The sequence below is a fragment of the Equus przewalskii genome, chromosome 11 (assembly GCF_037783145.1).
Source record: "Equus przewalskii isolate Varuska chromosome 11, EquPr2, whole genome shotgun sequence".
Classification (NCBI taxonomy): Eukaryota; Metazoa; Chordata; class Mammalia; order Perissodactyla; family Equidae; genus Equus; species Equus przewalskii.
In genome coordinates this window covers 34,128,548-34,144,819 of record NC_091841.1, presented here as the reverse complement: position 1 = coordinate 34,144,819, position 16,272 = coordinate 34,128,548, and the positions used below count along the sequence as shown (strand labels likewise).

Sequence of the window (16,272 nt, the reverse complement as noted above, 5' to 3'; positions counted from 1 at the left end):
ACCCCGCCCCCCAGAGAAGCACAGCAGGTGGGCAGGGAGGAGGTGGCTCCGTCTCAGGGGCAGCTGGGGACTCTCCACAGGCCCCCCCAGGGACATCACTGCACCATCACATGCCAGTGAACTTTATTGAATCCAGGTGTAGACAGGTATGTCTGTACATGGTGCTGTGGAAAGGCGTGGGGTGAGGGGTCAGGGCCAACAGCCCAGGATGCTGGGCCAGCAGTGTGAGGTGGGGAAGGGCTTGGGCCATGGATAGCTAGGAGTAGCCTCTCTGTTGACTCTTAATCTGGAAGAAAATGAAACCAATGGTACTGGCATAAACAGCGATGACAACGATGGTCAGAACCACGCCCAAGACCAGGGCAGCGATGTTCAGGCTCCTGGCAGTGGACGCGTAGCTCCGGGCCCCAGTCATGTCACCCACCATCTTCCGGTCCCTAGACTGGGGGAGAAGACACAGTGAGAGGGACCTGGAGGGGGTCTGGGAGAGCCAGGTGAGGTGACTCACGTCCTTCCCTGCCTGGTCCCTGCCCAGAGCAGCCTGCACCTGCTGTTCACCCAGATGGGGGCCACCCCGTCCCGTCCCCTGGAGCCTGAGCAGCACAGTGCCCCGTGGGCCCTCCCAGCTGGGCCTCCATCTCCTTCCTCACAGACTCAGCCTCTCCAGGAGGCCTCAGGCTCCTCCTCCCTCTGCTCTGGCCTCTTCACTGGCTGCTCGCCCCGCAATGGGGCAGCGTTCCCTGTGAGTCCCTTTGTTCCTTCTGAGAGATCCTCGGAGCCCCATCCTGAGTCTGAGGGATGCAATTTCTCGTTTGTTCAGTAGGGGAATTCCCTGGAGTCCTGGGGACAAAGTCAGACCGTGGCCATGGCTGTGCACCTCATGCAGCCTCATTGTGATCTATGCGCGCATCCCCCCCCACACACACACACAAGGCCTCCGATACCCCAGGTGCCATCTGGGTAGGGACCTAGCCGGCAGACACACACTTTCTGGGGAATCCCCCACGCACGCACCCACCTTCACGGAGAAGGCAAATGCCATGAAGCCCAGGCAGCACCAGTTCATGAAGAGCGTGTTGAACAGGGACCAGATGACATGGTCGCGCATGGGGGGCTCGCTGTGGATGTTGATCACGGTGGTTGTCATGGGAGCTGAGCCTTGGGGTGCCCCCATCATAACCACCCCTTTCTCGTCCCCGGACATGTCTTATGTTATGGGACACTGATCTGGAAGCCAGTGAAGAAGGGCCAGAAAGTGTGGTCACGATGTGGAGCTATGACCATTTGTGCAGTGAGGACCGGATGCAGGAGGATGGTCCTTGGTGTAGCTCAGCCCCCATCTCGGGGTCCCCTTTCCACATCTCAACTCAGTAGTTCTGCTTTCTCAGAAGCTTCTATTTCATGGTCTTTCGTAAATTGGTGAATTGGCTGGAACTAGGAAGGTGGAACAAATGACTGAGTCTCAAGTTACTCTCAGGCAGGTTTGGAGGAAGGGCTGTGGTCTAAGGGGGGCTTCCTGTCCCAGGCAGTCAGGTCAGGTCCTGTCTCTGCTGACCCACCTCCTCCTTTAGGGCTGTGGATTGGCCCTGGGGACGTTTCCCCAGCCTGACAGTCACCCATCCTCTCCCCCAGCCCAGCCCCAAGCCTGCTGCAGAACCTCACTGTCCCCAGGCAGGGCCCCCACCAGGCCCTCACTGGGACTCCACACTCCAGGCCCCGAGGGAGTCCCTCCACCCCCACCCCCAGAGCCCACACCTGGGCAGTCCCACGCCTCCTCTCTGAAGTCTCTTGTTCTTTCCTCCTTCTGCCTCCAGGCCGCAGGTGGGGTCTGGGTGTTGCTGTGACACGCTCTTACTTGATACCATCCCTGCTATCAGTTCCCCTACAGTGACCCCAGCAAGTATGAGGTTAAAACTAAAAGCACACATTCCCAGGTCGCTGGGTCTTTAGTTATACTCATGTGTAAATGTCTGTCTCTTTAACCTGTGACTCCCTGGGCTTTACCAACAAATAGAAGTTGCACATTGTTCAAGCCCCGGTGGGCTCGCCCTGGGCTCCCACTAAAGCTGCGGCTCATCACAGGCCCCGGAGCTTCTTTTACAGAGAAACTGACGTCCAGAGAACATCAGGAAACTGAAACCTCCCGGGCCCAGCTCCTCAGCTTCCTGACGCCAGAGTGTACCCTCCACCACGGAGACAAACAGCCAGGGACACTCAGCTGAGAAATCCTTTGTCTCCTCTGCTGGGAGCAGCCCCAGACACAGGCCGATGGGAGATGCTGACCAAGAAGACCACCGCCCCCTCCCCTACCTAAAAGCCCAAATAAAAACCCCCACCCGTTTCTTAACAGGGAGCTAGCAACTTTTGAGGCACTGGCCCTTGCTGTGCTCCCTCTGCCTGGCAAAGAAAGAAAAGCCTTTCCTTTTTCACTCAAGACCGTGTTCTCCTTATTTGGGTTGGCATTGGGTTAAGAGACTGAACTTTCAGTTACATTTCATGGTTGCAGATCAGGACCCAGCAGTCTGCGTTGCCTGCCCCCAAGGAGCCTTCCAGGCCCTCTCCCCAGGGTCCCCCAGGAACAGGAACACTGGGCGCTCTGTGATGTGAGGAGGTGGCTGTGGTGGGAGACAGGAGGACTCCAGGGCATTTGGCAGCAGCTCTGGAGCACGGGGCCAGCATACTTGTGCAGCCCCACCCCCCCTCCATCCCCCATCATTTTATATAAGGGCCAAGGAGCTTGAGAGGAAGGATCCAGGGGTACCCAGAAAGCAGATCGCTCAGAGGAGCCTTGGGAGGAGGCAGTACCCCCCATTGGCCAGGGCCTTCCTGAAATTACATGCTTTCCTTCCTGCCTCCGTCCACCCCACGGAAAGATGAGGACATCAGAGCAGAGAGAGGTGGTACCTGTGGTCAGGTAGTTCCTGTGATTTAGCTGCAATGACCACTGCACTGTTCCCCTAACAGAACAGAGACATCGGGCGTCCTACGCCAGCCCCTGCACCACAGCCCCTCTGTAGCCCCTTCCACGTGGATCATCCCCTCTGGCTCCTTCTCGTCCCTCCCGCTCTGCTCTCTGAGAGCCCTCCCAGGTCAGGGTTCCCTCCTAGCTCTCTCCTGGAGCTTCTGAGGCCCCCAGTGCCCTCCTCCCTGTCTTGTCGTGGGAGTTAGCATTTCAAAGAAGAAGGAAGTCTCGACAGGGTCCCTTACTGGCCAAGATGGAGGAGGGTACAAACAGAATTTTGCTTTACATAGAAATAAGGGTGGAAAGTCTTCTTCTGTGAGTTTCAGGGGGAGGCTGGGTTCTCGTCCACACCCACTTATCCAATACGTGGAGCCTAGGGGTGCTGGAGGTACCCTCCTGGCTCCTGGCCGCCTCCTGCAGGTCGTCTCCCACTGTCCTCTGTAAACCCGCCAGTTCCCTGAACTCATCCACTTGACTCTGCAATAGTTATTTGTGCTGTTCACCAGGACACCTGCTCTCCTCTTCCTGCGCAAGTGCAAGGAAGGCACTTCCCCGCCACCTTGAAGTCAGACGTGATTGGGGGCTCGCTGCGACAAGAGACTTGCCACACTTCCTGTGGCAACCATGGAAGCCCATGTTAGGGGAGTCCGCCTGGGGCCCCTGGGCGAGGGCCTTACTTGGACCCACACTGAGCGCTCGCAGGAGCAGGAAATAAAGCTTGCCTTGAAGTCGCTGAGAGTCAGGCTCGTTTACCACCCCAGCACAGTCTGGCTCGCGCTGACCGACACAGCGAAGCACCACCACAAGTGCAGACGTGGAACACGTGGCCTTGGCCCAGAGCCAGCTGCCAGGCAGCGGGGGCTCTGCTCGAGGCCGGAGAGAGCGACCCGGGTAAGGAAAGTTACCGGGGCCGCAGGGCCCAGACTTTGGGCCAAACAGGACTCTGGGCACCTCTCCGAGAGTTTGCTGGATGAGATTAACGTGTGAGCCATGGACTGAGTGAGGCAGACCGTCCTCCCGGGTGCGGTGGCCCTCGTCCATTCCTTAGGAGGCCTGAATAGAATAGGAGTGAGGGAGAATGCGCTCTCTCCGCCCGACTGCCTGTGAGCTGGGACATCCGTCCTTTCCTGCCTTCAGACTCAGACCCGAGCCAGAGCTACGCCATGGACTCCATGGGCCTGCAGCTCGCTGACAGCAGATCATGGGCCCCATAACCACGCGAGCCAGTTCCTAGTAATAGCTCTCTTTCTGTATACCCCCTGGTTCTGTTCCTCTGGAGAGCCCAGCCTAATACAAGCAGTGAGGAAATTGGTGGTTAAATGGCTCCCTGTGATATTTGGGATTCAGTTTTTGATCTGCCCTAGAATAAGATGTTGGACAGCAAACCGTCATCATGCTGTTCGCTGTCGGCTGTGTATTTGGGCTTCGTGAGCTCAGGAGAGAATCGCCTGGTGGGTGAGCAAGAATGAAAGGATGTGGAGAAAATCCAGAGTGGAGCCTTGCAGCCTCAGAAGAGATGACAGCTTTCCAACTGCAGCCAGTAAAAGATAAAATTACAGGCTCCCGAGGTGTAAAACTCAGCAATGCTGAAGGAGGGGAATCGCGGGTGTGGCTCGCGCATCAAGCCCGACAAGTCCCAGCCCCTGCCTTCAAGTCCGGAGCTGGGCTGAGAACCGAGCGGTACCCTAGAACTGTGGGGGAAAAGGAGCTATGGGTGTAACGATGGGCACAGGAACCTGCCTGAAGTTAAATCAAATTTTTAAAAGCTGATTCAATATATGAAGGAGTTGTAGTGCCCACTCTCCCAAAACAGCCTAGACCCAAAGAGACTGTGACCCCAACTCTTCGTGGGTGAGACGGGACTGGGAAAGCTGCTCAGTTCTCCAGTGCCTGCCGGACGTCGCTGCCTGATCCAGGACGCTGCATCCACTTTGATCTTCACGAGACTGGAGGAGAGGGTGGGATGGCTGTGGGGGGAGGGGGTATTTTGCATACAGGAAGGAGAGTCCCCAAGTTCTTTGTGACCAGGCGTCTGAAGGTGGCCATCATTGGCACTCGTCACCAGATGCTTGGCTCTCTGGAGCAGCTGCTGGGCTTGCATCTCCCCCCACCTTCAAATCTGGGCAAATCCAGGGTGTGACCCACCGAGTGTCCTTCCTTCTGCTGCAGTGGGTGTGGAGGCGCAGGTCAAGGTGGAAGCTGGTCCCCGCACGACTGTGGGAAGCAGAGTCCCTACCTGACACTTACTGGGGGAGTAGCAAGAACAGGATGTGTATTTGGGGTTGTTTGTTACACAGCCTGGCCCAGCCCACCCTGACTGGTGCACTGTTCCTTGTGGCAGCCACCTCTAGGCTCAGCTTAGTCTCTCATCCATTGAGATTCTAGCCTTGGCTCCACGTGTTCTCCAAACCTTTTCCCGGCAGGATTTTGGTGACTTCAGAAACACAATTACCGAGGAGTCCGTTTTCCTAACATTTCCATCGGCCATTGCCTGATATATTCAAAGTCTGTGTTATTGGGTGAGAATAATTTAAACCTTTCCTTATTGTGAAATTTAGCAAACATACAGCCAAGGGCATAAAACATAAAGAGCACTGCCTAATGAATTGCTAAAATGCAAACACGTATGAAAATACCACCCAAGTCAAAGACCAATACATTGCCAATATCCTGGAGGGCAGCTGCCCAGCCTTTCCTGCACCGAGCCTCCCTTCCCATGAAGGTCACCCCTCTCTGGACTTCTGTGGTGAGCACACTCCTGCGTTTCATCCAAGTTTTAACCCCTAAGTGTGGGTTAAACCAAACCTGATTGTGTGTAAGAGAAACTTGAACACTATGGTTTAATGTTGCTTGTTTGGAACTGCTGTAAATGGAGCCATACTGTGTGTTTTCTTCGATGCCTCCATTCCTTCACTCAACATTGCATCTGTGAGCCTCACCCGGGTTGCTAAAGATCCTTTATCCTAATTTCTGTCTTGTTTTCCATTATATAAACATACCACAGCTCATCTGTTCCACTGTGGATGTTCTGCGTTGCTTGCAGCTTGTGGCTCCTGGGAACAATGCTGCTTCAGGCCCCTGTGTGCACGCGCCTCTCCTACGTTGAATTTGCGTTTCTGTCAAATGTGTAGTGGGTCGTGGGATATGTGTGTCTCCCATCAGGGGACCGGGCCAGATTGCTTTCCACAGTGGTTTTTGCAACGCACCCCCCACAACAGGCCCTGAGGGGCCCCCGTCTCGACGGGCAGCCACTCTGGGAGTTGTGTAGTGCCATCTCCTTTTGGTTTTAATTTTCATGTCCCCAGTGATGAATTAGGTTGCAGCAATTATCTGTTGCCACAATAAAGTTGCATAATAAACACCCACAAAACCTCAGTGGTACAAACCAATAAATGCTTGTTTTTGCTCAAGAGCATGAAATCTCTAGGAGTTTCAGCTGACCTGGTCCAGCTGACCGGGGATCTCTCATCCTCCAAGAAGTTACCCCAGGGTGTCCTTACAGCCATGGCAGGGTCCCCAGAGAGAGTAGAAGCACGCAGGGACTCCTGAGGTCCAGTCTTGGAACTGGCCCACGTCACACTCTCACCACAGTCACTAACTGGAGCAAGTGTGGATTACTGAAAACTGGCCGCAGTGACTCCCAGCCCCACATCCAGGCCCTTGTTGGGGGGAGTGGAGATGCAGGGCCGCTTTGGCAGTCAACCTACCCGAGAAGTCCGGCCCCTTCCTTACGTTTGATGACCATTGGCCGGCGACAGAAATCAACCAACGTTTGTAACAGGAGCTTTGCATGCAGCAACCTCGCAGACTGTCCTGCTGATACTGACAACATCTCCACATTGTCTGATGTTTGTTACTTGATGATTTCATCCAAGAGCTTGAATATTCCACTCTTTTCCTGTTATTTTAGTGCTTACCCTATAAATTACGACATAACTCTGGTTTCTCAGCATTGGAGACCCTAGGGTGCCTTTCCCTGCTCAATGACGGGGGGGCCTCGGAGCCCCTTGATGCCATGGCCCCCCTCCTGATCATGCCACTTAGCTGTGCTCTTCAATTTTCATGTCCTAATGCATCGAGATGTTGCCATCATCGCCGGGTGCAACTAATTCTTGTTTATACCGACCACGTACACACAGGTTTCTTTGCTCTTCGTCCCTCCCTCTGGCTCATTCTTGTCCAGACCGTTTTCCTTTGGTGTGATGAGCTCCCTTCAGCCTTCAGTGGGCTGAATGGCCGGAGTCCTCGGTCTTTGTTTCCCTGAAAATATCTGTATTTCACCTCCATTCTCGCAGTTTCACTTGGTGTAGAAGTGGAGGCTGGCGCTGAAGATACCATCCCACTGTCTTCTGCTTCAGCTGTTTCTGTGAGGTCAGCCACCGACGTCATCCTTGCCCTTATTAGGAAACCTGTGTTTTTATCAGGCTGTCTATGATTTTGTTTATAACTGTGTTTTTCTGCAATTTTACTACGATGTGTTGAGGTGTGCATTCATTTTTATTTATTCTGGGAGAGACTTCTCCGGTTTCTTAAATCTGCGTGTCAATGTCTGCCGAGGGTTTTGGAAAATTTTCATCATTATAGTTTCAGATATTGATTTTCCCCCTTCTCCATCCCCCCTCCTTCTGGAACTCCAACTAACCATACATTAAAAGTTGTCACTCCGTCTTCAGGATCTCTTACACTCTTGTCTGCTTCTCACACTGCCTCTGTGCTTCTGTCTGAACGCTGCCATCTCGTCCGTCTTCTTCTCAGAGGGAAGCCTTTGAGCTGGCAGCATCCCCCTCCCCTGGAAGCAGCCTGGGAACAAGATCCGGGGACCCAGGTGTATGTCCTCTCCAGCCGTGTTCCATGTGCTGCTGGCCCATCCACTGAGCCCTTAAGTTTGGTTACTCTATCTTGCAGTCCTAGAATTTCTATTTAGGTCCTTTTCAGATCTGCAGTGTCACTTTTTATGGTTTCCCATCCCATGCTAAAATGTTCAAGTTTACCTTTTACCTCCAAGATCATCGTCGACACAGCTGGGTTATTACCTGGAAATTCCAGTATCCAGAGTTTCTATTGTCTGTTTTTCCTGCTGATCCTCAACCATGTTATCTTGTCTGTTGACCTTTGGGTGCTGGGCGCAGAGCTGATTCCAGGTCTGGGATCATAACTCACCCAGGAGGCTCCTGATGATTCTGGAAGCGCCTGGAATCCCAAACCCAATTTCAGAGACTGAGATTTCTCCATGTTTCTGGATCTTTTCTTAAGTTGTATCTCTTGTTGGATGTCTGTCTTTTAATTCATATGTTGTAACAATAGGACTTATTTCTGTTGCATTTTTTATATTTACGATTTGCTCCCCTTTTTCTTTTGTCTTTCTTATTGCTTTTCACGGGACAGGTTACATTTTATTTTATAACTTTTATAAGAAATTACACTCATTCACTTATTCAACACATACTTATTGAGTGCCTACTTTGTGCCAAGACATGTTGTGGGTGGTGGACACAGCATGGTCTGGGTGTGTTTTGTGATGGTTGTTCTCAGGACCTGCTCTGAGCACAAGACCCCCGGCCACGGGCTCCTCGGCATTTCCTCTTGCGTCCCTTTCATCCCCTCCCCCCACACCGGTTTCACCTAGAATTTTATTGGGGTTTGTACAGCTGCATTTCCTTCACCTGCGTCCTTTTCGTTGGTGGTGGTTTGGTCCTGAGACAGGGACAGACTCTGCAAAGGCATTTGCCCGCTCATTTCCTCGGCAGCTCACAGCTTTTCCTGGGTTAGTTTTTCTTTTCTGGTTTCTCCTCCGAGAATGGTTTCAGTGCAGGTGTCTGGGAGGGACACATTCTGAGGATTGCTGGAAATGTCTTTATTATGCTCATATTTGAAAGACAATTTGGCTGGATAGGAAATTCTAGATTTCTTTTTCTCTCCATACTTTAAAATACCACCATATAGTCTTCTCACCTGGTGCGTGAGAAATCTGGTGTCATTGCGATTCTTGTTCCACATAGGTGACCTGTTTTTCTCTGTGGAACTTTCCCTCTCCGGAAACTTTTCTTTGAGACTCGTAAACTTCACTGCTGTGCATCAAAGTGTGGGTTATTTCTCATCTTGCCTCTTCGTGGTCTTCCAGTCGGAGGCCCTCCATCTTTCTTTAACTCTGGGAAGTCTGTCTTCACTCTTTCTTCACTGTTTCAAGTCTTCCCCTCCATCTCCTTTTTCCTCCTGTTCCAGGACACATGTGCACTTCTGCCTCTTGCCCCTGCATCTCTCAGCTTTATCTTGCACTTCCCATCTCTTCACTCCTCCACGTCACCTCTGGGGACAGCTCTCGAAGGGCCTTCCAATACACTAACCTGCCCTCAGTTGGGCCAGTTTACACTGCTGGTCATCTTAAGAGTGATATATGCTGCCACTTCCAGGGTACTGAGTCTGCACCAAGCACTGCTCTCAATGTGGTACATATATCAATAGATTGAATCCTCACAACAACCTGATGAGAGGGCTGCTGTTATTTTCCTTATTTTAGAAGAGGAAACGGAGGCACAGAGATGTTAGGTAACCTGCCCAAGGTCACACAGCTGGAAAGCAGCTATTTATTTCAACGTGCCTAACATTGATTTTTGTCTAGCTTTGTGGTTTGAAGCAATTTAAGACATACGGGAAAATTGCAAGAATAGTTCAGAGAGCTGCTGTTCCTCCCTCACAGATTCCCTGCTGACAACATCTCACCCGTGGTTCCCGATCACAGCAGGAGCCAACACTGGCGCCATACTGTCAGCTAAGCCGAGGACCTCATTCGTGCTTCACCAGTTTTTCCCAAATGTCCTTTTACTGTTCCAGGATCCCACGCTGCATTTAGTTGTTATTTCTCTCAGCCTCCGCCAGCCCGTAAAACCCCTTCAATCTCTCCTTCTCATTCATGATCTTAATACACTTGAAAAGTACCATCGGCTGTTTTGCAGAGCGTCCCTCGATTTGTGTGTTCGGGGGGCTCTCACTTTTGCAGTGAGGTTATGTGTTTTTGGCAACAACACTGCGGAAATGCTGTTGAGACCCTCTCGGCGTCACGTCACGGAGCTCGCGATGCTGATGTGTTACTACTGGTGACATTGACCTTGATCACTGGGTAGGTGGTGTCTACAGGGTGTCTCCACATAAAATTACTGTTTTCTTTGTAGATAATTAATATAGTGGGATAATATATTGTAGATAATTAATAATCAGTGTATTTAAGACTATGCAAACTGCATTTCCCTTCAAGCTTTCCCCTATGAATTCCGTGTCCCCTGGTGGATCCTGTCCACAGCATGTCCACTGCAGAGTCTGCCCGAGGGTGGTTTCATTTTCCTCTCTCCGTCCACGTTGATTCGCTGGAATTCTGCAGTCGGGAGGAGCTGTCCCTCACCCTCCACTTGTTTATTTAACCATTGTCTTGCTTAGATCAGGAAGGACATACAGATACTCACATTATTCTCTGGCCCACAATCCAGCGCTTTCCACGTTGTTGCTGAAACAGCTCCAGGGTTTGCTGTTCGGAGCTCCTCCGGGTTGCCTCCTGCGCTCTTTCACAGCCTTTCTCTGGTTTTGTTTGTGATTTTGAGCACTGCCTTACGTTCTAGCGCACAAGACGGTCCAGGCCCACCTTGGGCATCTCCTTCCCTGGGCCTGAACTGGCCATTTCTCCAGAGGACCCTGGTTCCTTCACTGGAGGACGGTCTGAGGAGCCCGGATCTGGGTGCAGATGTGCTCCTTGCTGCGGGCATTGTGGCTGCTGGGCCCTCTCCACAGAGATGGGAAATGCATGCACGCATACTACTCCACACACACAGACATCTGTTGGTCCCTGTGTTTCTGGATACAGACTAAAAGCTGCGAGTTCATGCTGACCCCTGAGACTCCCATATGACTCTGTGGGGCTCGTGCAAGGCCTCCCCTTCCTACTCCTGACGTCGTTCTGCAACAGAGAGAATCCAGCTCTTTTTTACAAAGATTGACATATTTGTTCAGTCCCCAACGGCAGGTAAAAGAGGTTCAGAATTTCTAGAGCATCGCCCTGAGGATACCCCATTGCTAACTACAACATGCGCCGGCAGCTCCTTGGTCTCCAGCCCACATCCCCTCCCGCTGCCGTCTCCACGGCGACAGTGGTGCCCTTCCCCTCCTCTGCCTCCCCGCGTGCAGGCCAGGTTGTGACGTTGGATTCATCTCTTAGGTGTGGATTCCATCTCAAATTTTCCCCAGTCCTGAGAGGTTTAAGTTTCTTGTTTGTTTTCGGGTATGTGAAGCATTACTTTGGTTCCAGCTGTTGAATTTCTATAAAAAGAGAGACCCAGAGACGTCTGCCCCCTCCCACCCTGGTAGGCAACCACTCTCTTCACCTGTGGTTTCTCCTTCCTGTACTGCATTTTCACAAGTGAGCGCACACACATGTGTTTTCTCCTATCACTTTCCTTCTCAGATTAAAGGCTGTGCGCTCAGATGAGCTTTTGTGCTTTGCTTTCTCACTTGAGACGTGGCCTGGGAACCATGCATCAGTTTATAGCCATCTGCCCCATTCTTTTTCCCAGCTGCTTAGTACTCTACTGTGTGCACCAACCACGATTTATTCAACCATCTTTTACGAGCAGACATTTAGTTTCTTCCAATGTTTTGCAAGTACAAAAGCGTTGCAATGGACACCTGTACAGAGTTCATTGACCTTCTCGCCTTCCAAGGACGCTGGGCCTGGTCCCTACACGAAGGAACGTGTCTGGGCTCGGGGCCAAAGACGGCCACTTCGGCCTTGACTCTAAGGCACAAGTTACAAAGAATATGTCCTGCATCATGTTCCTTGTCTGGGCTGGCCACCCCGACGGGCACCTGACTGGAGTGTAGAAACATCCCATTCATGGGAACAAGAAGAAATAACTCAAAATATCCAAATGTCTACAACCTTGAGTCAAAACCTAGAGAAACCTTAGGATAAAAGGGAGTCACAGACATAGAACAGTTGGGAGTCTCGCTGAGGAGAGGACGCTTTGCCTCAGACCCAGACAATCGGTGCTCCTGGCTGCCGTACAAACTATGGGGAGTTCCCCGGCTGATTGCGGTGCGGATGTTGTAAGTGCCGATTTGTTGTTCCCCTTTATCCCTGCTCCTTGTTCTGTTTCCCTTTAGCGATAAACTTTGATTGCTTAAACAACCAAGTAGCCTTGGCGGTACCTGTCATTCCTTGCCCTTTGCGGCTGCAGACAACACGCCCTTGTGCATGTGTACTTCCACATTGTTGGAGACGTATGGTGAGGCAGATTCCTAAAATGGGATTGCTTGGTGTAAGGTGAGTGCACGTGTATTTTTGCTAGGTAGGAGCAAATTTCCTCCAGAATTGTACCGTTTGCATCCCCCAGAGATGCAGGAGTGGGCTGGCTTCCCAGCAGCTTCACCAACAGAGTGTGTCACATTTTAAAATTTTTGCCAGTTTGACAGGTGAGAAGTGAAATCTCAGTCAATTTAATTTGTATTTTTCTAATGATGAGTGAGTTTAATATTTTTTCCATATATTTGAGGGTCACTTTTTTTTAATGTAGATTGTCTGTTCATGTCTTTTCTCCATTTTTCTTATTCAGCTTTTGGTCCTTTGTCCTTCAAGGTTTCAGATTTCTTGACCTACGAGGGATATTAGCCCTCTGTCTGTGGTGTGTGTTCCGAATATGTTCTCCTGGTTTCTCAGTGATCTTTTTCCTTTGTTTACAGTGTTTTTTGTCATGCAGATTTAAACAACTGTTTACGTAGTCAAATTCATTCACCTTTCTTTTGCTGCATCTGCATTTTCAGTCTTAGAAAGCCTTTCTTTGGTGCCTGTATGGTTTCAAATCTGCATGCAGATCCCAGCCTGTTTCTCTACAAGTCCACCGTGACTGCGCTGGGCTCCGTCGGCATTCGGGCGGCCCTGGACTTCCTGTTCCGTTCCTGGGCCGTGTCTGTTCTGGCCCCACACACGGAGTTAACGTGGAGGGCGTGCCCAGGACTGAAACTTGGCTGTTACTCCTGCTCAGGGTTTGCGTCTTTAACTGTGTGAATAGGGCTTTTGAGAGCTGAGGGTCCATCTGGTGTGATGCTTCAGTGCCCACACTCCGTCCCTCAACTGTGTGTTTTTCTTTAAAGTCTCCCTGTGCTCCAGGTACAGGGGAGCTGCTCCGTTTCCTGGGGCTCCCTGACATGAGGGCGTTGGAGTGAGGGTGCAGGGCAGGCCTCCTCGGCGCCAAAGCGAGCGAGGGGCCCAGGCAGAGGTGTCCGGGTCCTGCCTGGCATCCATCCTCTCCACCTGGGGTTCTGGCTGAGGCAGCAGGGCTGTGAGCTGTGTTACCATCTGAACCATCAGGGGGTTTCCATCTCTGTCTCTCCTTTCTCCCTTGGATGCCCCCAGTCTCCACTCCTGGGGAGCCCTGGGCTTTCTTCTGGAAGATCTCTGAGAAGTGGGGACATGCATTTTCTAAGTTTTGTGGGTGTGGGCCTGGTGATGTGAACATCACAGTCATCCTAGTGACTCTCTGGCTTTTTTAAAGGAGAGAGACTCTGGGTGTTGTTGGTCTAACCCTGGAGACAGGGAGAGGAGGGCGGAGGCACAGAAGACCCTGAGAAAGATTCAAAACCAAACAATCTTTTTGGATCCTTAAAGCAAAACCTCAAACTGTGGGTTTCATGTCAAACTTACTGCCAGGAAGCAGCAAAACACAGAGGCTGGCTCCCAGTACGTGCCTGGGCGGGTCTGCGGGTGGGATGGTCCACCTTCCCGCCTGGGATCCACCCGCTGCCGCAGGGGGAGCAGGAGCCGGGAAATCACGTGGCTGCTAATGGGAAGCAGAGCCAGGGACTTTGTTTTCATGACTACGGTCTGTTTTTCCCCGTGTTTGGGATTGTTTTCCTTCCTAGGACTTGAACATTTTTGGACTTGAATTTAGGAATTTCAGTTCAATTTCTCTGAGGCTTAGCTTACTGAGGGAAAGGATTAATTACCGTCTTGTGATGTTTTCCTGGAATACCGGATATTGGGAAAGGGTTGGTGTTCAGATCTGGGCATTTTGAATGCTGCTGTCACAGCCTCAGGGCCTCTCTACGCTGCTGTTGGATCTGAAAGTGTAACTTCTGTTACCCTGAACTGGGGAAAGTGCTGAGGGAAGACCTGGGCTGGAAAACAGGACGGAAGCCAACTGGGGCCCAGAATACAACGTGGGCTTGTCCATGTCAGGGTGTTAAGGAAGCAAAAGCTGCCCCCACTCCCACCGCCAAGCTCCCGCCTGGCAGCCCCGGGAGGACACCCCCAGGGCTGATTTTGTGGGGGAGGTGTCCAGGAGAGGAAAACTGTCCCCTACCCATCTTGAGTTCTTGTGGCAGGACTAATAATAAAATTAACATATGTCGAACTAACAGGAGAAATACCAATTTAATACATATGCACGGGAGATCATTAAAATAATGCTCAGAGAGTGACCGAAAAGCAGGCAGCTTTTGTATCTTTTTATGTAAAGAAAGAATAAATTTGTGAGGATTTGACAGGACAAAAAAACTTAGGTTTGGGTGCTTAATTAGTAAAGAATTTAATCGGAGTTTGGTTTGGGGTAGTAAATTAGTAAAAACAGGAACAATGCTTGTTTATGTAGACTTAGCCCTGAATTGCCTCACTCTCGTGACAAAGTTGTCTCTCTTGGCTTCCAGGTGCAGGGAAGGGAAAGAGCAGTGTAGAGGTGTCCTTCTTGCACTGGCTGCTTTTCAGGTAACTTGAACCCAAAGTAATCAATATGCCACTGAGGCAGGTCTTGGGCCCTGGGCCCCAGCACAGGCCTGGCCCCGTCCTGATGGATGGCGCTCCCGAGCCAGGGTCAGCTTGCTTGGCCACTGGCTTAGCATCAGATCAAGTTCATCAGGACAAAGGCTGGGCCTGGGGGAAGGAGTGGCTGTTGGGGACTGCAGCAAACACCTCTGGAGGAAGGACCCTGAGCTATGCTTTGGACAATGTAGGGGGTTCTTCCGTGAAGCACTGAAGGGTCTGAGATTTCACCTACTTTGCAAGCTGAGAAGTGAGCCTGCCGCAGTTTCAGAAGACAAGCCCAGGGTCCGGGACAGACAGTCGACACCTCACAGCAGGAGCAGTAAGGACACATCACCCAGGGGCTCTGCCAGGGCCAGCCCACACCTGCCTGCATGGTTCATGGAGAGGAGGGCTGGGGGGAGGGGACCAGGCACTTCTGTGCTGAGCATGACCTTTGCCCCAGGGAAACACTATGGTAATTAAACTGGACAGGAGACAAACTTGCTCTCTGCTCCAGGGGGTGACACTGTTTCCATCTTCTAAGGCGGTTCACGAGGAAAACGTCCTCAAAAGAACAGTCGGGAAACAAGGGGCGAGCCGCAGGCAGCGTCCCCCAGCTCTTCCCTCCAGCTGGCCCCTGGTCTACGGGGTGCGGGTCCCCGAACTCTCACCCCGCAAGCAGGTCTGCCGCCGCCTCTGCCCGCCAGGCAGGCTCATGGGGTAGAAGTCTTCAGGGCAAGGTGGAGGGAGCTGCCTTCCAACTGAGGGGGCTGGGGGCAGCCTCGCCAGGGCCCAGAGCGCAAGGGTAATGTCGGGGGCCACCTGTGCCCGCTTTTCTGAGTCGGGCTCTCTGTCCCAGCAGAGGTCACGGGTCACAGGCCGAGGACACATTCTCTATCTCTGCCTCCCCTTCTTTCTCAGCAGGGTCTCAGCGCAGAGTAGGGGGGGCACCCCCAAAGCAGCCCCCGCATGACCAAACCAACTGGCTGGGTCCCTTGCGCTCATGCTCTGATTCTGTCATGCAAATCTCCGCTGACCTTTTAGGGCCCGTGGGCCCCGAGCCAGCGCCCCGCCCACTTCCGGCCGCAGCCCGGGCCTCCGGGAGGCCCCCCCCAACTCACCTCGCACACCAGGGCAGGAGCCCACGCATAACTTCGGGGAAACGGAGGGGCGGGGAGTTTCGGATGTGGCAACGACGCCCTCGTCCCCGAGGCCGTCCTGCCCCGCCCCCACTCCCCGAGAGCCCCGATCCAACTCCCCGCATGTCCCCACCCCAGTCCTCGCGTGCCTCGACCAGTCCTCGCATGCCTCGACCCCAGTCCTCGCGTGTCTCGACCCCAGTCCCCAAGAACCCCGACCCCACTCCCCGCGTGCCCCCACCCCAGTCCCCGCGTGTCTTCACCCCAGTCCCCGCGCTCCCCTTGCCCCCGTTCCCTTTGATCCCCGCCCCTGCCTGAGGCCTGGACGGGTCTGGGCCCACCCTATATGTGGGTCTTCCCCGGGTCCCTCTCAACAACCACACCCCAGCCGG

At 52.6% G+C, this 16,272-nt stretch overlaps 1 protein-coding gene across 1 annotated transcript; it reads right to left on the bottom strand.

Moving 5' to 3' along the window:
• Positions 1–106: 106 nt before the first annotated feature.
• LOC139074420 (interferon-induced transmembrane protein 1-like) lies at positions 107–16,005 on the bottom strand. Its single transcript, XM_070564578.1, has 3 exons — positions 15,863–16,005; positions 1,019–1,434; positions 107–442 (listed from the first exon to the last, which is right to left on the bottom strand). Exons 2-3 carry the CDS (start codon positions 1,202–1,204, stop codon positions 257–259), a joined length of 372 nt encoding a protein of 123 aa, XP_070420679.1. The 5' UTR covers positions 1,205–1,434; positions 15,863–16,005; the 3' UTR covers positions 107–256.
• Between the last annotated feature and the right edge of the window lie 267 nt (positions 16,006–16,272).